The 25,197-nt window shown below is 38.6% G+C and overlaps 2 protein-coding genes across 4 annotated transcripts; both read left to right on the top strand.

Annotated features, from left to right (window-relative positions):
- Nucleotides 1–742: 742 nt before the first annotated feature.
- Nucleotides 743–9,083, top strand: LOC135642125 (DEAD-box ATP-dependent RNA helicase 16-like). 2 transcript variants are annotated; one of them, XM_065158004.1, is made up of 16 exons: nt 743–977; nt 1,094–1,249; nt 1,320–1,409; nt 1,516–1,644; nt 2,043–2,143; nt 2,962–3,076; nt 3,387–3,518; nt 4,171–4,236; nt 5,051–5,230; nt 6,280–6,375; nt 6,653–6,793; nt 7,680–7,762; nt 7,984–8,021; nt 8,107–8,321; nt 8,741–8,877; nt 8,969–9,083. In XM_065158004.1, the coding sequence occupies exons 1-15, from the start codon at nt 822–824 to the stop codon at nt 8,834–8,836; spliced, it is 1,794 nt and encodes a 597-aa protein (XP_065014076.1). In that variant the 5' UTR covers nt 743–821; the 3' UTR covers nt 8,837–8,877; nt 8,969–9,083. The 2 variants fall into 2 exon arrangements, with proteins under 2 accessions (XP_065014076.1, XP_065014074.1); XM_065158002.1 differs by having other exon boundaries at nt 744–977; nt 8,741–9,083.
- Nucleotides 9,084–14,883: 5,800 nt separating this feature from the next.
- On the top strand, nt 14,884–16,473 carry LOC135643041 (homeobox-leucine zipper protein HAT22-like). 2 transcript variants are annotated; one of them, XM_065159563.1, is made up of 4 exons: nt 14,884–14,940; nt 15,039–15,483; nt 15,597–15,676; nt 16,035–16,473. In XM_065159563.1, the coding sequence occupies exons 2-4, from the start codon at nt 15,091–15,093 to the stop codon at nt 16,333–16,335; spliced, it is 774 nt and encodes a 257-aa protein (XP_065015635.1). In that variant the 5' UTR covers nt 14,884–14,940; nt 15,039–15,090; the 3' UTR covers nt 16,336–16,473. The 2 variants fall into 2 exon arrangements, with proteins under 2 accessions (XP_065015635.1, XP_065015636.1); XM_065159564.1 differs by lacking the exon at nt 14,884–14,940 and having other exon boundaries at nt 15,062–15,253; nt 15,338–15,483.
- Nucleotides 16,474–25,197: the final 8,724 nt, after the last annotated feature.

Below are 25,197 nucleotides of genomic sequence, written 5' to 3'. Positions count from 1 at the left end.
ATTCTACACAATTAAAAACGATCACCATGTTACTGTGCTTGAGAATGCTCAGATCTTCTCTCTGCAAAATGCTTTGCGATGCCCCCTGACACGTCGCAGACGAGCAGCATGAAACGAACGTGAGAGTGCCGGCCGAATCCTGACACGGTTGCAGCGAGCACAGTGACAACACCGGCCTGCCATTGGAGCCGGTCTCTGCGGGGCTCTTGTGATTGTGATGATGAAGCTCTGCTGCTCTGAGGACGACTGTATAGAGGAAACAGTAAGAGAACTGATAGTAGCGTAAAATTGCATGAACGACGAATCCTTTTATCTTCTTGCAATCCGTTGAATCTTGAGGAGCCTCGTGAGGTGGTGGAGATCTTTGTGTTTTGTCCTGTCACTTGTTCCGTGGACAGGGGAGCCCATGAACCCAAATCCCAAACATCACATCCCCTTCGAGTTTGATGCACAAGGTTTAGTTTTTTCTTGTAGTAATTGAATTATATTTTATTTTAAATTAGTAGGAAAAGTTTTAATGTATTATATTTAATATTACCCAAAAAAAAAAAAAACAACTACGATTAGCTGCCACATACATAGGCTCGCTGAATCGAACCATTTGACGAGCATCGAGTCCAAACCGGACACGTCGTTCGGATCCCTGATGAGACTCGACTTGGCCGCGGTCTATTAATGAACCGGTCCGGGTCGTACTTATACTCAAATAAATCACCGGCCATGTGGTCGAACCGGCTCGGTCCGTCCTCGGTTTCTTATCTCGCTCCCGCTCCCTTTTGCATTTGCGACGGCTTCTGTAAAACCCTAAGAGCGGCAGGACGATGGCGCGCGAAAACCCATCGGACGGGAAGGAGGAGGAAGAAGAGGACGTTGGCTTCGAAGAACTGGGTCTCGACCCTCGTTTGACGCGAGCTTTGTCGAAGAAGGGCATCGCCAAAGCCACGCCTATCCAGCGCGAGGCTATCCCTTTGATCCTGGTGAGCGTCACCCCTATTCAGGCTATTCGGCAAGATCGGTTTTTAAAGCTGTTCTTTGAAGGAGCAAATTTAGTATTGATGATGTAAAAATTGGGATTCCTCTCCTTTGCTTGTAGGAAGGCAAGGATGTCGTTGCGCGGGCAAAGACGGGCTCCGGGAAGACATTTGCTTACCTTCTTCCCGTTCTCCAGAAGCTCTTCTCCGAGAGTGGTTTGGGAAAGTCGGCGCCAAGTGTTTTCGTTCTTGTTCCGACACGGGAACTGTGCCAACAGGTTTATCCCTCATTGCTTATGCACTGTTGAAATTTGTATCTTATGTATGTGATGAATTTCTTCTTTTCAGGTCTATTTGGAGGCGTCATCTCTCCTTGAATTTTGTAGAGTTCAGTTAAGAGTTGTGCAATTGACAGCCAGCATGGCCATCATGGATATGGTTGGTTTATTCCCATTTAAGAAAAGTGTCTTTGTGTCGGGATTCTAATGATTGGTTCAGTTTTCAGTGTCTTGGGCTTATTGATCTTCTATTTGACATTTTGCAGAGAACTGCATTGTCTGGTTCACCTGATATTGTGGTCTCAACTCCAGCTTCCATTTCAACATGCATAGCGAAAGGTGCCCTTCAGACATCTTCTATTAAGGATTCACTTTCAATGCTGGTCCTTGATGAGGTGTGAACTTTGTTATATCACCCTTGATAGTTTTTTTATATATTAATTTGCTCTAATTGGTTTTTGAAATTTTCTGTAGTTAATATATTGTCCTTGTGTTTTAAAATAAACATCAAAGATATCTTTGTCTGTATTGCATACAAAATATGACTGAAATAAACAACCGAAACAAGGATGCAAAATCCTGTATCAGTAAAAGACAAATGTTTTGCTGGTCATTTCCACAGTTGTGCAGGAAGGTTTCTATCACAAAGAAGGTGAAAAAAAGAAATCGGATAACAATTGTATGGATTAGATCTGCAGATTTCATATTTATTCATTTGTACTGTTTTACAATTACAACTTTGATGTTGATAGTATCTTGCAAAGTGATAGGATCTAATTCCTGCTTTTCTTAGGCTGACCTTCTACTATCATATGGCTATGAGCATGACTTGAAATCTATTGTCGCTCATGTCCCAAGACGTTGTCAGTGCCTTTTAATGTCTGCAACTTCAAGGTCTAATCACTTCTCTTTTCTTTCTCATATCTATTGTTTGCTACTATGTAATTGATTATTTCATTTTTTATCTTCATCTGGAAATCTTTTCTGACTTTTAAGGGTATCTATATTTACTGCTCATTTATTGTGTTGGTTTCTATGTTTGTTTTATAGAAGTATGTAATTTATTTGAAAAAGGTGTGTGCCTAAAAGTTGCATGTTCCAGAAGCTGAATTTCCTTTGTCTTAATAGTGATAAAAATCAATTATCTTGAGTTGAATGTGAAAAAATGAACTTGATGCAAAGTTGCTTCCCTAACCTCTATTGACACGGAGTAGGTTTACGATTTAGTTAGACAACATGATTTGTTTGTTGATTAAAATGGGAAAGGTTTCTGCTGAATATAGAAGATGTTTTATTTCATACATAAGAAATTGAATTTAATAATGTCATCAAGCGATGTGGTTCTCTATGTGCATGCCCTGTTGGACGATGTAATGCTTCAAACGTTGTGAGTAAGCATTGGAGATGGGTATGTTCTGTCGTAATTTGGACTTTAATATCTGAGTTATGTTAATCACATTTTCATGGAAGAAGTTTTTCTATTTTATCTTTTTTATGCTCATATTGTTATTGTGTATTCCTCTTCTTTGCTGGTTCCACTTATTCATAACTTTGGCACCTTGTTGACAATCTAGTTACTGTTTATAATAAATGGTTTGGATTGTGCCGTGTTGTTAATTGACCATGAATATTCAATGAAATCATAGTGCATCATTTTTAATAATTTTTTTGTCTAAACTGACTTCTACCCATATATATATACACTCTTGCAGTTCTGATGTGGAGAAATTGAAGAAACTTGTGCTGCATAATCCTGTAATCCTGACATTATCTGAAGTAGGTCAATCAAAGGATGATATTATTCCAAAGAATGTCCAACAATTCGTGGTAAGACTCAACTATTAGATACATCATTGTTGGATGAAGAAATGTCCTGCTTTATGCATCACTGTTTAAACTTGTAGCATAAATTTAATTTTCTTCTTCTTGATTGGTTATTCCCCTGATTCAACTTCAGCTTGAGCAATATGGAAAAAAATATTTTGGTTTATGAAAATTTGATGCTTTCTCTTTTTAGCAAAATGGCCAATAATTAGGTTTTATCTTTGGAAAATTTGCTGAAATGCTTATTTTAATTGATCTAGTTGCATGAGACATGAAGCCTTTTTTCCTTCTAATTGTATATTTCCTTTTCCAGATTTCATGCAGTGATCGTGATAAACTATTACACCTTCTTGCTCTGTTAAAGTTGGAACTTGTTCAGAAAAAAGTGTTAATATTTGTCAATTCAATTGACAATGGATTCAGAATAAGGTTATTTCTGGAGCAGGTATGGACAAATAGATAACACAAGCATCAATATAATATATATGCTTACTAAAACTAAGTTTAATTTCTTTTTTAAAATGCTTTAGTTCTATTTTTATTGTTTCATAGTGCAACACCAGATGTGAACATAGTTGTTTGACTTATGCTGAAATGAACATCTTTGTGCTGTCGTTTGCCTGGTTTGCTAACAAAAATATTATAGGTCATCAAGTAATGTTGCAAACATTTTATTGCCTCTAATGGCCTATGTTAGTCTATTTGATGAATTTCTGGACACTAACCATAGCTTCTGGCCATCAAAGAAATGAAAGAAGATACTCTACTGCCTTTGCTGGAATTCTTGTGTTCTCAACACTGCAGTTTATTTGATAAATATCTAGATACTAGTGAACCTCAGGTCTCTGTTGGAAAAACGAGTTGGTTAAGTCTTTAAAACATTGTGGACAGGAATATGCAGGCTTCCATAGGGTATTCTGGAACAATGCACTGTGCATTATCCATCTGATGTTCTCTTTATGAGCTACTCTTTTGCTGAATAATATGCAAATATAACCCTTTTGACAAACCATGTTTTTGCTTGTGTGTTAAGATCAACATTCTTTGGGTTTACACAATATTACCAATATGCTAATCATATTCTGTGCACATGACAGTTTGGCATAAGATCTTCTGTTTTAAATGCTGAATTGCCACAAAATTCACGGCTCCATATCCTTGAGGTATGCTTTTTAACCTTGTGCATTCTTACAATTTGCAATAATTAACCTTCTTGAGTATTTGAAACATTGGGTTGCAATCATATCCATTACATTTCTTCCCATAACTTTGCATAGACCAAGACACTATTCAGTGTAAAATTTTCCCTATCTATAAGCAATCAGACAGTTGAAAATTAATTAAAAATCCAATTGACTTCTTAAAGCAAAAAATATTACACAAATGAAAAACATAATTTGACTTAACCTGAACCGTAATCCTTTATGTTAGACCATAATGAACTAATAGTAGACTACTAGTTTGAGTCATGCTTTGTAACGTACAGTCCCTTTTTTCTGTTATTTGTGACCCCTTTAAATGAAGGTTGAAGGGCATAATTGCAGTAACGCATAGTCAATACAATGACAAGAAAATAGATTAAGTACACTATTCTTATCTGCTGTTGCCCCTTGCAAATAGTGCATTGATGTAAATATCGGTGTTAAGGCATGTTCGGAAAGAATATAACTTCAAACTATTTCCCAATGTTCCTGTTGCTGCTATATCAGTGTCATTCAGTTTGCTGAAAATATCTTTAGTTACTGGTTGGACATGGAAATATCTTGTTAATGAAGAGCTCATATCGAGTAATCATCTTGTTAGGTTTCTTGTTTTCTTATCCAATTCTTTTATTTTTACCATTCTAATAATTTTGCTTTAATCTAATCACTCCTACATTCTTCCAATCTGCGATTGGACTTGTTTAATTATGTACAATTGTCTTAGTTGTGATCATTCACTGCCCTTATCTTTATTTACTACTGCTGGTCTTGTTAGGAATTCAATGCAGGGCTGTTTGATTACTTAATAGCAACAGATGACAGCCAGAGAAAGGGGAAGGAACAGACACTAACGGAAAACAAGATGTCATCGAAAAAATCAAAAAAACAATTAAGGCAAAAAATAGATGCAGAATTTGGGGTTGTGAGAGGAATTGACTTCAAGAATGTATTTACGGTATGCTGCTGGTCATATACAGACAATATACTGTTCCACGTTCTTTGATTATCTGCCATCTATTTTCTTGTTAAAGTTAAGCATGTTTAAGCACATATAGTAAATGAATTTGAAGTGAAAAATGGTTTATATATATTGTGTAAACTAAATACTTTGGCAATAGTTTTTTTAAAAGCAAGTATTCAGTAATTGTCAAAATCATCATAAGTTCCAATGTTCGATTATGACAGCTTTTGGTGCTCGTTACTTGATCATTTACTATAGGATGCCAGCTTAAGCATGTATAGTCTTTGTATATGCCGGCTTAATCAAATGAGCTTAAGAACACGTTACATGGATCATACATGGATCGCCATTAAACAATGGCATGTGGAATGAGGGTACTAGGACCTTTATGATCTGGGTTATTTGTCCCACTTTGTGATACTTCTGTTTGAGGATTGTAGCAGTACCTGATCGAGATAGGGAAGTCTGTCCAATAATTGACAATTCAAATGCACATATCACTTAACTCACATAAATGAAATTCAATATCATACATTTCTACTTTTTTAGGAAAGCTCAATACAACAAAAAAAACACCAAATAATTAAAAGTATGTCACGGAGTTCAAAGTTTTCAAGTTATCTACTTTGATTGTTTCTATCCTATTAAACACATCAGCAATAATAATTCGTAATGTCCTTATTATTCAAGGTAGGTTGCATGGAAGCAATATCCTTAGTTAAATTAAGAAAATTAAACCTTATTCATAGAAGCGATATTCATGGAAGCAATATCCTTATAGATAAATTTAACTCACTCAACTGCCTACTTTAACAAACCATTGGTGTGCCATCATCTCACACCTGCACCTTCAAAGCAACCTTGAACATTTTAGTTTCTGTGAAGTTATATTCTGGACTAAGATCATGCTAAAATGCTCTATAAGATGCACTTATTATCAATCTAAATGCTTCATTGACACTAGTGTTTTTTCATTAGTACAGTTTTTCAATATAATATTTTGTTACTTGCTATTAACAAGTTACATGTATGTATGCCGATAGGTAATCAATTTTGACATGCCTCGAGGCCCTGCTGGATATGTTCACAGGATTGGAAGAACAGGAAGAGCATTCAACACTGGTGTAGCTGTGTCGCTTGTAAGTATGTTGAACTTTTAAATTGTTACCTTAAGTTAGGAACTAAAAGGACGCACATGTTCTTTTGCTTTTCATCTTGGACAAACAAATGAGAACTAATACACTTGTTTAGGAACACATTAAATCGGTTGGTTCTGATTTCTCAGACAATGCTAATGGAAATCTAAGATTCTTCATATGTATGACTTTTTTTTGCCTGGTACTACATGGTGATGTATCTGAAAGGCATATTTCCAATGTTTGACATATTTTCTAATACGTCTTTCCGTGTTAACAGGTATCCCTGGCAGAAGAGGGAATTCTTGAGGAAGTTAAAAGCATGTTTGGAGATGGAGACAACGAAGAATTGTCCAATTGTATTGTACCTTTCCCTTTACTTACTAAGAATGCAGTGGAGTCGTTGCGATACAGAGCTGAGGTAATACATATAGTGGCCTTTACTAATTACACTTGTTCATGAGTTATATTTATAATACAACTAAACCTTTGTCATTCTTTGTTGATATTCATATTAATTTCAATTTCAACATCGGAATGCCCTGGATCCTACACTATCATTGGTTTTTTGGTCAATGAGTCGAAAGGTTTAGAGCATATTTTATGCTTATTTCCTGTTGCTTTAGCTTTGTCTTAAGAAGTCCATGTGTGCAAAAAGAGTACCTTCCCTTCTCTTGACAATTGACCATCGAGTTTGACTCTTTCTCTGCATGTAATGTTTCTTCTACATGAGCGTAAAAATATTTCTGTTGCAAGTCTTTGAGTGTTTCCTCGTATATAACTTCATGGAAGGTGTCTAGTCATCAACTTTGACTTAGTGTGTCTTAAATCTGATTTCCAATGCCTTTCAAAACCGTCACATTATATCTGATGCTTTCTCTCCCTTATTATATAAATTTTAATTTCAATGGTTGTCTGTGAAAATGTCATTGCTCAGTGATTCTACCTAACAGGTTATTGTCATATATGCCAATGATAGAAGTATAAAGGCAATGGAAGGACAGTCGGCATGAATTTTTCTTGCCAACTGTAACATGTTTTTCCATTGAGAATCCTAATATTCTCCAAATTACTTGTATCACTTTTTTCTCTTTATCTTTTCTTTTTGTTGGTGGATGAGAAAGGAGGTTTTATTCTGGTTGGATGTTTCTTTTTCTGGGTGGGGGCGACGGTGTACTCTATCTGAAAGCTGACTTCATTGTTCAATACATTGTGTTTCTAATAGCAAAACTTTTCAGGATATAGTCAATTATAGTACCATCTAATCAGTATTTAACTAAATATGAATGATCATTGCTGCTTTTCAGGATGTCGCCAAAGGTGTAACAAAAATTGCAGTTAGAGAATCACGTGCTCAAGATCTTAGAAATGAAATTCTCAACTCTGAAAAGTAAGTTCTATCTTTTCATGTTAGTGCACATATGCCCTAAGCAGGTAGCTGAAATAAGAGTGGACACCGCATAGAGAAGTTTTCAAACTGTTCAGCTTCATGAGGAAGCTGTTTGGTGATGGTTTCTTCTTGAATACTAGGGAACAAATTTTTACCTTAATGTCCCTTTTGTTTTGCACTTCATTTATGCCTAATGTTGGCTTATTCTCTTTCTTCTTTAGGTTGAAGGCTCACTTTGAAGATAATCCAAAAGACTTAGGTAAGATGGAAGATTTACATGTGTCTTTTGCATCTACAATTGATTGTCATTCACAATAATTCTCTTGTGATGTTTATATGGTTAGATTTATTAAAGCATGACAAGTTGCTGAGCAAGAAGGCTCCTCCATCTCATTTACGTGAAGTTCCTGAATATCTTGTTGATCTGACAACAAAGGAAGCCAGCAAGATTCTAAAACTTACGAGGGCTGCAATGGGGATAAAGACCTCAAAGAAGCGGCCTGGGTTCAGGAGAGGGTTAGGTAGAAGCAGAGATCCCCTCAAGACTTTCTCTGCTGAGGTAACTTGAGCTTGATCATAATATAGAATTTCATTAGCTTGATGTCTTTAAAAGGCTCATGAGCCTCTAATATGTTTCAGGTTATCTCCCATCTTGAGAGCCACTAATCTTTCTCTCTTTCAGCTTGTAATAGCTTTCGTCTAAAGTTTTTAGAACTCCTGCACCCGCAGTTTTTGAAATTTCCATGAGTTGGGCAGGTCAACTCGTTACTTAGTAGAATTCCAGTGTTGGTGGATGGTGCAAGAATTTGATCCTTGGGTCAAAGATCTGCTATAGTTATTTTCTCAAGAGGGTTCATAGCTTCTCTGATATAAACCTGTTCTAATGCTTGACACTTGCTTAAGAATATCGGCTCTGTAATTGTTTTCTTTTCTACTGAATATATCAATGAATTTAATTTTGTTTCTTGATAAATTCAGCCACGGAGAAAAGGAAGAAAAGGTGGCAATAAAAGGAAGGAGAGTAACAATGAAGCTTCTAACCAAGGAAGGAAAAAGGCCAGACATGCTGCATGAGATCACATGAAGACCGATTACTGGAATTCGTGTTCAGCAAGGTTTATGGAATAACCTATTCAATTTTGTACCTCTAGCCATCGAGAGCGATGTCAATAGTTGCTTACTTGTTGTCGCTAAAATATTTTTCAGTATAAATATGTCTTCAGTGAATGGCATTCGCCCACCTGAGCGAGCTATCATGAACAACAAACGTATCCTCTCTGATATTCATTCAAGATCAAATCCTGGAACTCTGCATTATATAGTTTGTGATAAAGCAACTATGCGATTTTTTTTTGGTACATTGATTGGATCATGATCACGTGGTTTTCAGATGTTATGTGCTAATGCGTTGTTTTGATGTTGGCTGTTAATGTAGAATGAAGACAGTGGTCTTGCGACTTTTGTGGTCGGATGACGCCGGTCTTTTACTGCTATCTGTTATCTTATACTGTGTTGGATGACACCGTTTTCCCGCCACCTCAACGCATCAGGGACACAAACAAGAATAGCGAATATAGAGGTGTATTATGAAGGGTTAAATTGAACTACAATATATATTTTTTTATATATAAAATATTCAATGTCAAGGATATATATATGATATATAGTTGTAAAACAAGGGTTAAAGTGTTTTTTTGGATTCTGATATATGTGTTATTTATGTCATCGGATTGAATAATTGGAGGATTAAATTAATTTAAATAATAAAAAAGAATTTGATATTCATGCTTATTTTTTTGAAGGCAAATATTTAAGTAATATTTATTTATAATAAAAAATCTTGTTAGCATGTGAGTGATAATCATTATTGAGCTTTTGTGAAATTGAGAAGTAGATTTTTTTTTAATTGATTTTTGTACCACTAACTATATAGAACTGTCTTTGTTCAGGCTTTAATTGCGATACTAGATAGATATGATTTGATTTGATATTATTGCTGTGATGTCGAATGTTTTGTGCCCAATTGGTGATCTCCTCCTCCACATGATGAGTTCACTAAAATCGATGGGAAAGAAAGCCAAAGGGCTCAAGTCTTTTTTTTTTTTTTTTACATGACGTTTGAGACTTTTTAATTTTTCATCAAACCTTTTACTTTCAGCTAAAGGTCTTAAAAATATTTTCTTTTTTTTTCTCTTTTGGGGGGGGGGGGGGGGTTATAAGTTTAGCTATGCAATCTTCATTCCTCTCCCCCGGTTCGGTTTTGTCAGGTTGGTTAGCCTCACTTTCTCTCCTTTTGGGAAGAGGTTGGGGGGGTTGCAACGCATTAGTAAATGTTGCTCTCGAACTTCGAGGGTGACTCTTTCCGAATGGTGAAGAAGCATTGCAAATCTCGACACAATCCCTTTTTAACTCTGATTGACTCTATGGTTAATTCCAAAAAAAAAAAAAAACAATCCTTTTTAACTCTGACTCTAGGATTAATTCCAAACAAAAACTTGAGATCTAATGCTTTTTAACTCTGTTCCTTCCACTCAAGTTTGTTTAAATCGGAGATGAATTTCGATAATCACATCGGAGTGCAATATTTCTAATGCTTAAAAAGTATGCGCAAAAAAAGTAGATGAAAGCTACTAACTTAAATGTACGAGCTACATTCGTCAAGGAGATAAAAGTGAAGTTGATTATCCTTGATCTCTTCGACTTTTTTTTTTTTTTTTTTTTTTGAGAGAATGAGATAGCCAAATGAAAGCACAAATATTATGAAGAAAAAAAATCTTAAAATTTTAAATTTTATAAGATGGTGTTCGTTAAAGTTCTAACAAGTATTCATCCATCCATTCGGTTTAGTTGACACAATGCAACCGAGAGATTAACATGCTAAAGTAAAAAATCCTTTTCCTCCGTTGTATCAATCTACTAGCAAAAAATATCAACATAATTCGATTCGATTTGAGATAACATCTAATTCATCGAGTTGAGATAACATTTATAGATCAAAATTCAACTACTTGACAATAATATCGAGGGACCACGTGAGTGTTGAGAGGTGCATTACAATCAAAAAAAGGATCGAAGATGTGATAGAGGATTTGCATCATGTAAAAAAGATTCAACAAGGATATTGAAGAAATAAGTAACGAAGAATATCATCCGAGTGATGCATTCAAATCCTCATTTTGCTAATCATAGTATTTTATCTTATGTTTTTTGTTTTGTAAAATATGCAGCTCTATTTTGATTTGCCACATGTTGAATTCTAGTTGATATCCTCATAACACACGGGTGGCATCAAACTCGAAGAAGCTTCAATTATACGTCTAAGGATGCATCATCGCTCGATCTTGCAATCGGTGTCATATTGGCATTCGTGCACAATATATATTTGTGCATGATAGATTATTTTGGATCCCAACTATTTAGTGCTTGTTAGTTCATATTTATGTTTTACCATACTCTTAAAGCATTTGTATTAATGTTTGTGCATATTTCAGATCCGATCCGATGATGATGTACTTACAAATAAGATAAAAGCTCTTCGAATGATATTGAAAAAGTACAAATCATATATTTGATATATTGTTACTTGATTTTAGTTTCTAAACTTCAAATTTTTTACATAATAAATAGTAGCATAATCATCATTTTTATACTTACAAAATAAGCTAAGTCCATGCCAATACTTGGAGGAGTTATTTTGCTAGAGCAATTTTATAGTCGGATATGCCTTTAACATAGGAAGTCATCCGTGTGGACGTATAAGAAGTATAGAGCGTTGTGGTATTATTATTGTGCCATCCACTTTGACTCACTCGACTAGCATATTGAGTTGACAGAGCATCTCAATGGGTGTCGATAGTGTTCGTGTGTGAGATTTTGGAGATCATCAATAAACTTGGAAAGAACGAAAGGGATTACAAACACGCATATCTCATTGTTCCTCGAAGAATCCAACTATTCAAAATCATTCTTTCCATACTGTAATCACTTCGTATGAATCATAACATTAGACATGATGTTTTCTCAGCCATGAGACATGAGAGTTCTCTCGATGGCTACGGAAATCGATTCCCATGCCATAGGAAGCTTCAAGGAAACTTCGGTGAGTATAAGAATATTCCTAACTATTGGTCCTACCACTTATGTTGAGAATTCGAGTTATATTATCATGCAAATAAGAGAATTACCAACACAAAATTAGATTCTTAAAATCTTATGAGCTCACCTTGAATATTCATCTTTGAGCTATTATAGGAGTAGTTTTTTTTATTTAATTACTTATTCATCGATTATAAATTTACTATAATGCTCATTGACTATCAAATTAGGCTACATCTTCTAAAAAATTCTATTATCTCGAGATAGGACTGGCCTCTAAAGTTATAGTCTATTTTGTGCTTCGATAAACATGAAATTTTTTTGTAAGAGACTTTTAAAATAATATATTTTTTATTTTAAAAAAAATAAACTTGTGAGCTCACCTCTGTCGTAAACATCCATTAAATAAATGGTGCACTGAGATTTGAATATTCCTAGCTTGCCTAACCAAATAATCAAATTCGAGTCAATTACCCACTAAATATTCCTTTAATATTGACCATGAAAAGAATAATATTATAGAAAAAAAAAGGAAAAAGGAAGCATCATGATGTGTCAGCTTTGGGATGGAACCGCAATTAGCTTTGAATCCTTTTGAGCTTTTGGAACGTTCTGAGAACAAAAAGCTTAGGAGAACAAAAAACATTGGAAATTACAAGGTCTATGATGCTGTGGGTACAATGGATGTGGGAGGGAGATTCCATGTGTTCGATCGACCAATTGCTTTCCTCTCATCTAATTTGGTATCTGTCATCCAACAATTCGAAGATGCGGGTGGATTGAAAGGGATTAGACGTAAAAGCAATTGGAGAGGGCATTCCATTTGCCCCTCGTGTGGAATTCATGCACTGAAATGTCCACATTTCTTTTGTGGACCTCCGTATCATCAAAAGAGAAAGGGATACCGGAAAGCTTGTAAAGATCGGATAAGGCGGCGCGGTGTCCTCAAATGGATCTGAATCGAACATCGATACCGCCACGAGGCGGGTTATTAGTTTATTGGTTTGATTATAGATCAAATGGTCCTCCAATTATAAGTTTGATTTTTGGATATTTTACCTAAAAAAAAAAGTATATTTTTACTCCCTTCATTAGTTTTTACCTAAGTTTCATGATCTTAGTTCGGATTGCCTAAAACGTGTCGTACCGAAACGATAGTACTCGTTCACTACGGTAACATAGATCTTAATATTGTGTAATCTACAAAGTATTTATATAATAAAATAAACATACAATTAATTTGTCGTTATCATGCACGAAAATGATAAGATCACCGATCATAAGCAACATAAAGCAACTTGCTTTTACTAGGCATAAAAGGGTCTAAAAAATAGGCTGAACAAAAGGAGTCTCATAATGTTTGTTGATAAAGGTCCACAAACAAAAGTGAACACATTAAAGAATGTTGCATGACCCCTCAAATATAAACCCAAAACTCCATCCGTCTTAGTGCCACCTAAAGAATTTCGAGGTGCTAAGATGATTGATATTTGATATTGTTAGGTTGTTAGTTCAAAATTAGCTCGTGACACATAAGAATAGTATAAATATTTTCAATGTTATATGACATAAACAAAAACAAAAACATTAATAACAACAAAAATAGAACTGATGATAGTATTTTCGGTCACAAACATGCTACATATAAAAAAACACTCAAAAAAATCAAAAAATAATAACCGAAAAGAATAAGTGTTAAACATCATCTTGACTTTATTGCTCCCATGACACAAGGATGCCCTTTTTTTTTCCACTTGGATGAAAATATTCTTTTCTTAGCTTTGCCACCACCACAACCCTTCTTGATCGTCGGTACATCACCATATTTTCTCAAAACACTCATTATATTGACTTTACCTCCAATATTCTTCTCGGCACACCAAAGTCAATTACTATGACTTTACCTTTTTTTTGCCTGCCTCCGTCCTAACTTGAGAACAACCTAATCTAACATTAGTCTTCTCTTTTGATGAACATCCGAGTCACCCTCTCGGCCACCTCAACTCAACGACGGATCAGTGTAACATCCATTAAACCTTTTATTCTCATCGGTAACCTTCAGTCAAAGCTTTTTTGACCATCTTTCGGTTCGGAGGATATGGGAGGGAGGAACCTCTATCGTAGAGATAGAACAATATGTATGCTTGCCCTTCTTCTCCTGCACTATCTGTCTGCATCTTCTGGTGCGTGAAAGTGAGGTATTTTCACTCGAATAATGAAATGCATCCATCTACATCTTATCATCATCAGCATCACCACCACCACCACCACCACCACCACCACCGCCCTCCTCCCTTTTATTCTTGCATATATGCGATTGCCTCCTCCTTTGCTGCTTATTCTTCTCACGGCCTTTCTTCTTTTTCTCGTTGTTCACATTGCCTCGAAATGACATCAACTTCAGCGCACGATTTGTGTGCACAGTATCAGCGGACGCAGTCCTGCAACCAACCAAAAACCCATGTCCATCTATACGACACATTCCGATGCAGGCATAAGCAGTGACGAGTAACATTCAATCCAAAGAGACTTTGAGGAGTAACGTTCAATCCACAAACGCTAACTTTATTCTCGACAGTCACAAGCATCCTCCCTGTAAGTCTACGACCACAGCTCAGAGCGCAAGATGGTCCCAGAATTTGGATGCATGAACCTGCCTGTCATCATGGATCCTGTGCTCATCGATTAACCTGGAGAGAGAAAGAAACCATTCGAGTAGTGTCCGGTGTTCTTGAAACACCTATAAGGCTGGCAAAGTCAATTGCGGCACGTCATCAAGAAGACTTTCCAAACTGGATCCTACGTGTAAAGCCAAAGAAAAGAAAGAGCGGCTGAGAAGAACAAGAGAGGGCAGCACCGCAGTGACGGCTGATGAGCCGAAAGCAGAGGAGGCATACTCTCAGCGTTGATGTGTTCGACTGTGTCATTTAGCCACCGATGAATGCCCTTTCCTGCGTGGACCATCTTAGTTCATCTCCCCCCACCATCCATTCCCAAGAGGTGGTCCTTCACCTCCTCGTTCCTTCGTACTAGGGAGTTGAGCTGCCACTTGCGAAATCCGCCGCCCATTGCAGTGTGCCCATGTAAGCATCCACTTGAGATCATCACCCTCAATTATTCTTTCCTTTCCTTTACTGACAATCCTAGTCCCTCACCTCTCTTTTCTCTCTCTTACGAGTAGTATATATTAGGTAGGAACTAGTCGAAGGGGTAACAGAGGTAAGCATGAAAGCATGGACATGACCCAAGAGGGTGACCGTGACATTAACCTTGCTCTAGAGTTGTGCATTGGCAAGAGGAGCGACAAGTCGAGAGATCATGGCGAGGAAGCCTGCTCGAATTCTCGCAACCTTTATCTACCATTAGGCCTCTTTCATGGTGTGGAAGCTGAGGAAGGTAGCGCGGCAGGGGCGTCCTCGCATCATAGCACTGTTTCCTCGTTCTCATGTCTTCCGAGCGTAAAGAAGGAGAACCATGCAGGAGACGAGGAAGAAGAGGCAGAGCGGCTGTCATCTCGAGGCAGTGATGAGGAAGACGAGGGTGGTGTGAGGAAGAAGCTGAGGCTTACAAAGGAGCAGTCTGCTCTGTTGGAGGACAGATTCAAGGAGCACAGCACCATCAACCCGGTAAACACATACCTTGAGCGTGTTGTTGGTTACCTCTATCCTGTTTGATTCATCGCTTTTACAGTTCCCGACTGGTCTCTTGATGCTCATGGTTTCTCTCCACTAATGATCAGAAACAAAAGCAAACCCTGGCAGGGCAACTAAATCTCCGGCCGCGGCAAATCGAAGTATGGTTTCAGAACAGGAGGGCGAGGTTTGTCTCATAACTCCATGCAACTTCAATCAGATTTGCTTCAAGTTACACGCACCCATACGATCCTCTTCACCCTCAATTGTTTTATTCTTCAACCTCATGAGCTTAATAAGTTCTCCATCATGGTTTTATTGTTTTCTTGGGTATAAAATTTAATCTAACGAATATAGATATTATGATCCTATGATAAAAGTATTAGCATCTCCTCGTCGAATCTTTTGGGATATATAATATGTCTATCCCTAGCAAAACTCCATTATTCGCAAATATACATGTGAGTGCGGGCTTTTCTTCCTCGTTTGGTTCCAACAATATCAATAGATGGAAAACCAAGATTACATGTATGCTCTGATTGCAGGACGAAGCTCAAGAAGATGGAAGTCGACTGCACCCTCCTAAAGAGGTACTGTGAGAAGCTGAGCGACGAGAACCAGAGACTGCAGAAGGAGCTGCAGCAGCTGAAGGCGCTCACGTCTGCACCACCGCTCTACATGCACTTCCCTGCTGCGGCCAGCCTCACCATGTGCCCTACCTGCGGGAGAAGAACTGAGCGTGCCGGCGACGGCCCCAGAGGTCATGAGTGTTACGCCGGACCCCTCCTGGTGGCACCAAAGCCCTACTTCTTGAATCCTTCGTTCATCCAGCAGCATGTCAGCTAGGGAAGACACTCACCATCTCAAACTGGGAACAGTTTCATTGGCGAAATCGGATATATATATATATAAGAAATTTTTACTATATTAAAATAATATACATTATGAACTCATTTGATCCAAACATGGAGAGATTTATCTATCTGTCTCAAGAACAACACTTGTGTTTAGTATACATTATCTGTGCATCTATAAAAAAATAAAAATATTATATTATATTAAAATAATACATTAATCGATCGGAATAGAAATAACTTATTTTCTTATTGATGAAACAAAAAAAAAAGGAGATAAATATAGAATAAGGAGATTGTCACAAAACTTGCAGTCGCAAAGTAGATTATTTCTATATATTTCTCCATGAGAGGTGTAATAAGATGACGTGTCTTTGGAGCGATATCTTTGGATAAGAAGGAACCGCGGATAAGACGATGACAGTTCGGCCGCCCAAGCCTAGAGATAGGGTTCAGGCTTTCGAGCACAGTTGGCGAATTCACATTGATCAGTAACGCGGGGCACGTGTGCGAGACGGCTGAGTTGGTGGCATGTGATTCGTCAGGTCTCTCTTCGAGTCTTTATTAGGATCCGGCTGCTGCATCTCCTTCCCACGGCTGCTGTGATAAGCAATGAGAGAGACTCCATCAGAGAAGGGATTCAGCGGAATTCTCGGAGAAGAACATGTTCTGTTCTCCACTTTCATGTGTACACATCAATTAGGGGGGTGAATTAAAATAATTATTATCAGCATCTTTTTGCAGTGATTTATGAGAGCATCTGTGATGTGTTCCGAATGCCACAATGTGCGGTTTATAATAAGGATGAATGAATGCAATATTCCGCACGTCACAATGCATGATTTGATACTAAAAATTGGACGGTGCCAACATAATGTTGATTAGTGTGAAACGATTACTTGCCTCTCTTTTCTTTTTATTTGCGTACAGAATATGAATTAAATTCTTTGATTTAGGAGTTTTTATCCGAGCGAAAGTTAAATTCTTGAGTTTACAAGTACTAATCGAATGTTTTAGATATACAACAATTAAAAGAAAAAAAGATGAATTAAAGTCAAAAGAGATTCGATTGATATTAGTTTTAAGGTATCTCCTCTACTATTATTTTATCTTTTCTTGGGATGTTTTCAAACGTATAATAATATTGTGATATTGAGAAAACGCAAAACACAATCTATCTTACACCACTCAAATGCAAAAGATTCACTATTATATCTGAAAAATGAACACATGATCTAAGATTCTTGACATGCTTGTGTGGATAAAGCAACTAAAATGACAGCGGTTCTTTTTTGCCAGCCCAAGCACAAACCCAAACCCCATTAGACCCAAACATGAGAACTAAGAACCGACCTCAGGCTTTTCTCTCGACCCGAGCCAACGAAACAGTGACACCTGCGAGGCTCGAGCATGGGAAAAAAAGCTCGAAAGCTGTCTCTTCTTTGCTATGTGTCGTGGGGAAACCACAGACGTGAAGTGACGGCCACCCAACTCCTGCCGTGCCTACGAGGAGACGAAGGCAACAGCCGCAGGCGTAGAGCGGCTCCCACCTCACATGGATGCATGCACTGCACTCGGTCGGCGACAGGAGGCGCTGGCTGAGTCCTATTTGCTGCCTGCATGACCCTTTCTGTTTTTTGTGGCTGCTGTTGCCGGAGTGCTTAGAATTGGAGCTCATTCCAACCCCACAACGCCAGCCAGCAACTGTGGTGTCGAGTAGTAATCCGCTGCTATACTTATAGTGACTTTAAGTCCAGTTGAGTAAGTTGTTCCAGTCTCGTCAACCCGATAATAATGTCCGACTTTTTTTTTGTTGTGCTATTGAAACCAAAAATATATAAACCAAATAAATATTTTTTTTTAAAAAAAACTTATTAACGAAGAAAGATTTTCGTATCCATACATATATACATACATACATACACAAATATTTCGAGCTATTTTGTAGTACGAGGTCAGTAACTTATAATCTCTTCAAACTATTGTGCACTAGTTGCCTTGATGCTATCAATTTATGTTTGCTAGAGGGGGATTGATACATGATAAAGTTTATATAAGTAATCATTGTTGTGAAATCTCCATGAGCAGAATTTTTTTTGAAAATAAAAAGATGAAAGAGAAAAGAAAGAAAGATAATAACTTAAATGTAATAATAATAAAACCAAATAAACATCATCGAAATAAATAAATATGATCTTACTCTACTTCTCACATATAAGATGACAAAAAAACTTAAATTTATTGATTCATTACGATGTTCTTTCCCGATCTCAAGTACAAGAATTAAAAAATATATATATCAAATTAAATATATGATGTGATTTAAAGATAATATTCTTGTGTTGAATATATATATCAGGATCTTGTATTGACCCATGAATCTCTCACTTCAAAAAATAAGATCAATCAAACTTTTTTTTTTCTATTTTTTTAGATTTTATAAATATTGATTGATTGTGTATTTCATTATAGTTATATGATTTAAACGATCTATTTCCTAATTCATCCCTTTGAATTTTATATTCAAAAATAAAGATTAAATATATTTCTTATGTATCCATAAATGCGATATTTTGTATTTAAATCAGCTTTTGGATATTACTTATATTATGTTATTGCTAGCAAATCCTATTATTTTTATTTTTAACTTTTTAATACTTTGATAGAAATATTTATTTTCTTAATAAAAATGAGAAGATAAAACTAATAAAATTTTCTTTTAAGATTCATCTAGTTAAATATATTTATTTATTGATAGATTTGAAATATTTAAAATCTATATTCAATATTTATAATCTTTATAAAAAATACTATATAATATAAAAAATATTTTTATAAATATATTAAAATTAAAATATAAATTAAAATTCTATAAACAAACAAAGTAAATTACTTAGGTTCAGCGGACAAGGCAACAATATATGTTGGAACAATTCCGAATGTGAACCGAAGTAAAAGATGTATGCTTTTATTTTAACGTTATTGTTTAGAAAAAGAATTAAAATATGTTTTGGTAAAAGAAATATGCAACGACATGTCAAAAAACTACTCCGTTTGCATTAATATTTTTAAGATGAGAAGCTTTGAGATTTCCCTCTTCTTCGGTCTATTTTTCTCTATCAGGGAAACACCAGATGATACAGGGAAGAATATTCTCTCTCGGAGCAAGTCGAAGCGGCAGGTGCAGCATGGGGAAATGGCGAGCCAGCGCGGGGCGACACGACGGGAGCCTGCTTGCTCCACCATGCAGCGTCCTGTCACTTCCACAGACTCGGGCGGGTCGCGGAGCTGGCGAGGAGGGAACGCGGGACTCCCGGGCGACTCTCCTGCCTCGGCGCGGGCGGCCTTCCCATGCATGCTTTTCCCTCTCCCGACGGCGTCGACGGCCCCGCTCCTGCAGTCTTTTCTTTCCCTATCTCTCTCTCTCTCTCTCTCTCTCTCTCTCTATCTATCTATCTATCTATCTATCTATCTATCTATATCTGCAGTTGCAGTGACGTGAAGAGAGGGGCTGTTCTTTTCCTCAGGATGTAGTGCCAGTTTCAGCAGAAGCCCCACTTATCATCGTTTACCGTTTAAGATTCAAACCCATTCATCTAGACGTGCATGGCTTCTCGATCCAGTCCGCTGTGGATTCTATTTGATATGGGGATGAGAGATCTAGAAATCTTCATTAATGCTTCGGGTGGGGACTCAAATTAGCACACAAACTCTACATCTATGTTCACTACGTGGTTTCTGTTAAAATAAAGAGATAAATGAGTTGTAGAAGAAGAAGTTGAATGTTATTGACATATCCTCCGTCTTTATATACATGTTAAAAGGAGAAGTTTCCTCAACGGGTTAGAGGATTTCCCTCAACAGAGTAGAGAGATTTCCTCAACAGTTAGGGAAATCTCATCTACTTATCATGCCCCCGCAAGATGGTGCTCCTATCAAGGAGGCCAATCTTGGACTGATGTAATGCAAACAGCTTACGAGCTATAGGCTTCGTAAGTGAGTCGGCCAATTGATCAGCTGTATGAACATGAGAAACACGGAGTTGACGGCGGACAACTTGATCACGTACAAAGTGGAAGTCAATAGCAATATGTTTCATGCGGGAGTGGAATACCGGATTAGCGCACAGATAGGTAGCTCCAATATTATCACAATATATTGTAGGAGTGGAATCGATGTTGAGTTCCTTGAGAAGATTCGTGATCCAATTGAGTTCTGCAGTGGTAGCGGCAATGGCACGGTATTCAGCTTCAGTTGTAGACCGGGCGACTGTCTTTTGCTTCTTAGAACTCCAACTGATTGGATGAGCACCAAGGAAGATAATATACCCCGATGTGGATGTTCTATCATCAAGGTTGCCCGCCCAATCAGCATCGGCAAATGCATGAAGACGAAGTGGAGAGTGTTTACGAAAAAAGAGTCCATGATTTAGAGTCCCTTTAAGATATCATAGAAGTCTCTTGACGCGTGACCAGTGTAGAGTAGATGGTTGCTGCATAAACTGTGATAATTTGTTCACAGCAAATGAGATGTCTGGACGCGTGAGAGCTAAGTATTGTAAAGAGCCAACAACTTGGCGATATTGAGTGGGTTCCGTAGCAGGACTTCCATCTGATAATTTGAGAGAACCGCTAGTAGAGATGGGGGTTGTAACTGCATTTGCATCCTGCATGTTTGTCTTTAATAACAAATCTTGAATGTACTTGCGTTGTGATAAAAAGAGACCGGAAGATGTGAAGGTAGCTTCGACGCCCAAAAAGTAGCTCAAGGGACCGAGATCCTTAAGCGAGAATCGAGCTGCCAGCTGTTTGACGAACGCTTGGATGCTGGCGGGATTGTTGCCTGTGACAATAATATCATCCACATATACCAGAATATACATTGTGTTTCCATGATGATGTCGCAGAAACAACGAAGTGTCAGATTTGGAGTTAAGAAAGCCGACAGAAGTCAAAAATGAGCTAAGTTGAGTGTACCAAGCTCTCGGAGCCTGACGAAGTCCATAAATGGCTTTCCGAAGTTTGCAAACATGCTGTGGATACTGAGGATGAGTAAAACCGGGGGGTTGTTGCATAAAAACATCTTCAGATAGAGATCCCTGTAGAAAGGCATTATTAACATCCAATTGTCGTAATTGCCAGCCTTTAGTGGTAGCCAGACTCAAGATAAGCCGGATTGTAGTGGGTTTAACAACAGGACTAAACGTCTCAGTGAAATCAACTCCAGGTCGTTGATGGAATCCTTTGGCGACCAGGCGTGCCTTATATCGAGCAACTGAGCCATCTGGGTTCCGCTTAATTCTAAAGACCCACTTACACCCGATGATGTTTTGTGAAGGATGAAAAGGAATTAGATCCCATGTTGAATTATGGAGGAGGGCATTATATTCCTCGCTCATGGCAATACGCCAATGCGGAGATTTGTGGGCTTGAGTGAAGGTGGTGGGTTCAATGTTGGGGGATGAGGAATTCATGACAGCTTGTAGGTTAAGTACTTGACGAGGTTTAAAAATACCATGCTTAGAGCGAGTGGTCATAGGATGATTGGAGATGACAGGATTAGGAGGTAATGTTGGGTGAGGATCAGTGGCACAAGCCGGGTCAAGTGGAGACACGTCAGGGGCACTTGGGCGAGAAGGAGGTAAAGAGGATGGTTGTGTTTCAGAACATATTGCCCCATCAATTGGAGAAGAGTGGAGTGGAGTAGGAACAGAGGAAACGGGCAAGTGTTGAACTGGAGTGATATAGTGCGGATCAGGAGGGGAGGAAGTAGACGAAGACATGGGAGGCTCGTCCGATTGATCCGAAGGTATACTCCAGTGAGATAGTGAAGTGGTCCGTATGGCAGGATATGGAAGAGTTTGGAAAGGAAAGTTAGACTCAACAAAGATAACGTGACGTGATACAAAGATTTTGTGAGTGTGGAGATTATAGCAGCGGAAAGCATTATGGTCAAGTGAGTAACCAATAAAGACGCAAGGAGAAGATCGGGATGTTAACTTATGAGAGGCATAGGGACGTAACCAAGGATAACATAAACAACCGAACACGCGGAGTTTACGAAGGTTAGGGGGTTTGTGGAACAGTGTGTCAAAGGGGGACTGGTGTTGTAGAACTGGTGTAGGCATCCGATTAATTAGGTAGACAGCAGTTTGAAAGGCTGCTGTCCAGAAAGTTGAAGGCATGGAAGCCTGATGTAAAAGTGTGAGTCCAGTTTCTACGATATGCCGATGTTTGTGTTCGGCAGGACCAACTAGTTGAGGAGTATGTGGAGGAGACTTGAGGTGTTGAATGCCACAAGCTGAGAGATGAGACGCCAGGGCTTGATATTCACCGCCACCATCAGAGTAGACTGTTTTAATGGTAGACTGAAAATAGTTTTCGACCAACTTCTGAAAAGTGGAAAAAACGCGAGAAACGTCAGATTTATAAGAAAGAGGATATATCCATGTGTACTTGGAGAAGTGATCTACAAAAATAACATAAAATTGAAACTTATCAAAAGATAAAATTGGAGCAGGACCCCAAACATCAGTATATATAATTTCAAAAGGTTTAGAGGAGGAAATTGAAGATGAACCAAAAGGCTGCCGATGACTCTTATTACTAAGACAAGCATCACAATGCATCATAGAATTAGGGGACTTAAAAAGAGGAAGAGAGTGACAAGATAATAATTTCTGCTGAATAAAGGGTGAGGGATGGCCAAGCCGACGATGCCACACATCAACTGGAGCCGCAACAGAAGAATGAACAGTGGGCTGGGTCATTCGAGAGGCTGACGGCCATTCATAAATGTTGTCTTTATTCGGGCCTTGGACCAATGATGCCCCCGTGCTCAAATCCTTAACAAGAAATGAATCAGGAAAGAATTCAATGGAAGTATTGTTATCTTTGCAAAATTGAGAAACAGAAATGAGGTTGCGTTTAATATGAGGGGCGCATAAAACATCATCGAGAGTAAATGTATTAGAGTCAGAATTAAGCGTTGTGGAACCAGTATGAGTTATAGAAAGTCCTTTACCATCACCGATGATGATATCTTCATTGCCGCCATAGGGATTGTGAAGAGACAAATTCTGAAGATCAGCGGTGATGTGATGAGAGGCACCAGAGTCAACAATCCAGTTGGACTGGCTAGGTGTCGGAGTAGTTAGGAGATTTGCCTGTGGCCAGTGTGACGGAGTAGGGAGGCGGAGACGAGACCGGCAAACTTTAGCGGAATGGCCGACTTTGTCACACAGTTGGCAAACGACCCGTCTCTGATGGCTCGGTAGGGCAGGACGCCAAGACGGATGATGGCTGGAGTCGCCACTTTGCGAGAAGGGATGACTAGGAGGATAGGAGGGGTGTTGCATGGAACTCACAGAATCAAGAGGCGTAGTGGCCAAACCTTGGGTGATGTTCGGTGAGTACCAAGTGTTCTTCCGTTTAGACTTGTGACTGACTTGAGCTGTGACAGTTGATCCAGGCAGTTTGTCCGCACGCTTCAAAGACATCTCGTAGTCAGTCAACTTATCATAGAGATCTTCAAAAGAGATTGGCGAGTCGCGTGCCCGAATTGCAGCAGCCAATTCTTTGTAGTCGGTGTCGAGACCATTGAGGGTATGAATGACAACCTCTTCATCACATAGAAAATGACATATCAAGGCCAAGTCATCGATGATAACCTTGATAAGTTGTAAATAATCAGAGATAGTACTTCCCTCTTGTTTTGTCTCCATAAGCTTGGATAGAAGACTGAGCTTGCGAGTACGCGAATGATTTGCCAGGGTGGTTTGCAGTTTAGACCATGCATCGGCAGCTGTCACACATGAAGATATCAAGGGAGCAATGGATCCAGCAACTGAAGCTTGAATGGCTTGGAGAATGAGACGATCTTGACGTAGCCACAGTTTGTGAGCTGGATTGGGTACTGGATTAGGATCACCGGGGATGTTGAGCATGGCCGGAGGACAATTGAAAGAACCATCAATGTAACCTAACAAATCATATCCAAATAAAAGATTAGAGAATTGAGCTCGCCAGGACGCATAGTTGCCACCCTTTGATAACTTAAAGGGGATTAGCGTGGCAGCATTGATGGAGATAAGCCCTGTAGAAGAACAAGAAGTGGGAGTCCCTACAGGAACTGAAACATCAGAAGAAGTGAACGAAGACATTTTCCTTCTTTTTTTTTTTCCTTTTTTTTTTTTTTTTTTTTTTTTTTGGAAGAAGGCAGCGAACCTTGTGTGATACTCAGGTCACACAAGGTGGAGAATGAGGGAGGGGGCTGCTGCTATGGATTGCTTGCTGTAGCAGATTGAGCAATCTACAACAGTGCCAAAAGCTGCCGGCAGCTGCTGTGGATTGCTGCTTGCTGCTGCAGATTGTAGGGACTGCAGTTCGCCGGGAGATGGCTGCAAAAACTGCAGCGGTACTCGAGACTACAGTTCGCTGCTGTGGATTGCTGCTTGCTGCAGCAGATTGTAGAGGCTGCAGTTCGCCGGAAGATGGCTGCGAAAACTACAGCCGTACTCAAGACTGCGGTTCGCCGGAAAATGACCGCAAAAATCTGCAGCAGTACTCAAGGAAACTGCAGTGAGAGAAATCTGTAGCAATTAGGTGTATAGAAAAAAAGCGGCAATGAAAGCTGCTGCGATAGAGGAAGGAAGATGCAGCGGTTGCGGCTGCTGCTGGCCGGGAAGTGGCTGCGACAGCGAAGGAGGAAGACGCGAGAAAGACACCGTCGTTCGCCGTTCGTTGCTATTGAGGAGGAAGACACCGCCGTTGAGGAGGCGCCGTTGTGTAGAGGGAAACGGCAGCGAAAGCTGCTGCGGTAGAGGAAGATGCAGCAGTTGCGACAGCTACTGGCC

The sequence above is a fragment of the Musa acuminata genome, chromosome BXJ3-7 (genome assembly GCF_036884655.1).
Source record: "Musa acuminata AAA Group cultivar baxijiao chromosome BXJ3-7, Cavendish_Baxijiao_AAA, whole genome shotgun sequence".
In the NCBI taxonomy this organism is placed as follows: Eukaryota; Viridiplantae; Streptophyta; class Magnoliopsida; order Zingiberales; family Musaceae; genus Musa; species Musa acuminata.
The sequence above is the reverse complement of the archived record's forward strand: the minus strand, read 5'-3'. Positions and strand labels throughout refer to the sequence as shown.

Excerpts from the sequence above, each read along its gene's own strand:
- LOC135643041 (XM_065159563.1), top strand. The coding sequence starts at position 15,091 with ATGGACATGACCCAAGAGGGTGACCGTGACATTAACCTTGCTCTAGAG. Across the intron at positions 15,484-15,596 it reads AGCACAGCACCATCAACCCG|AAACAAAAGCAAACCCTGGC; the intron begins GTAAACACATAC and ends ACTAATGATCAG. Across the intron at positions 15,677-16,034 it reads TTTCAGAACAGGAGGGCGAG|GACGAAGCTCAAGAAGATGG; the intron begins GTTTGTCTCATA and ends CTCTGATTGCAG.
- LOC135642125 (XM_065158004.1), top strand. The coding sequence starts at position 822 with ATGGCGCGCGAAAACCCATCGGACGGGAAGGAGGAGGAAGAAGAGGAC. Across the intron at positions 3,519-4,170 it reads TAAGGTTATTTCTGGAGCAG|TTTGGCATAAGATCTTCTGT; the intron begins GTATGGACAAAT and ends TGCACATGACAG. Across the intron at positions 5,231-6,279 it reads ACTTCAAGAATGTATTTACG|GTAATCAATTTTGACATGCC; the intron begins GTATGCTGCTGG and ends GTATGCCGATAG.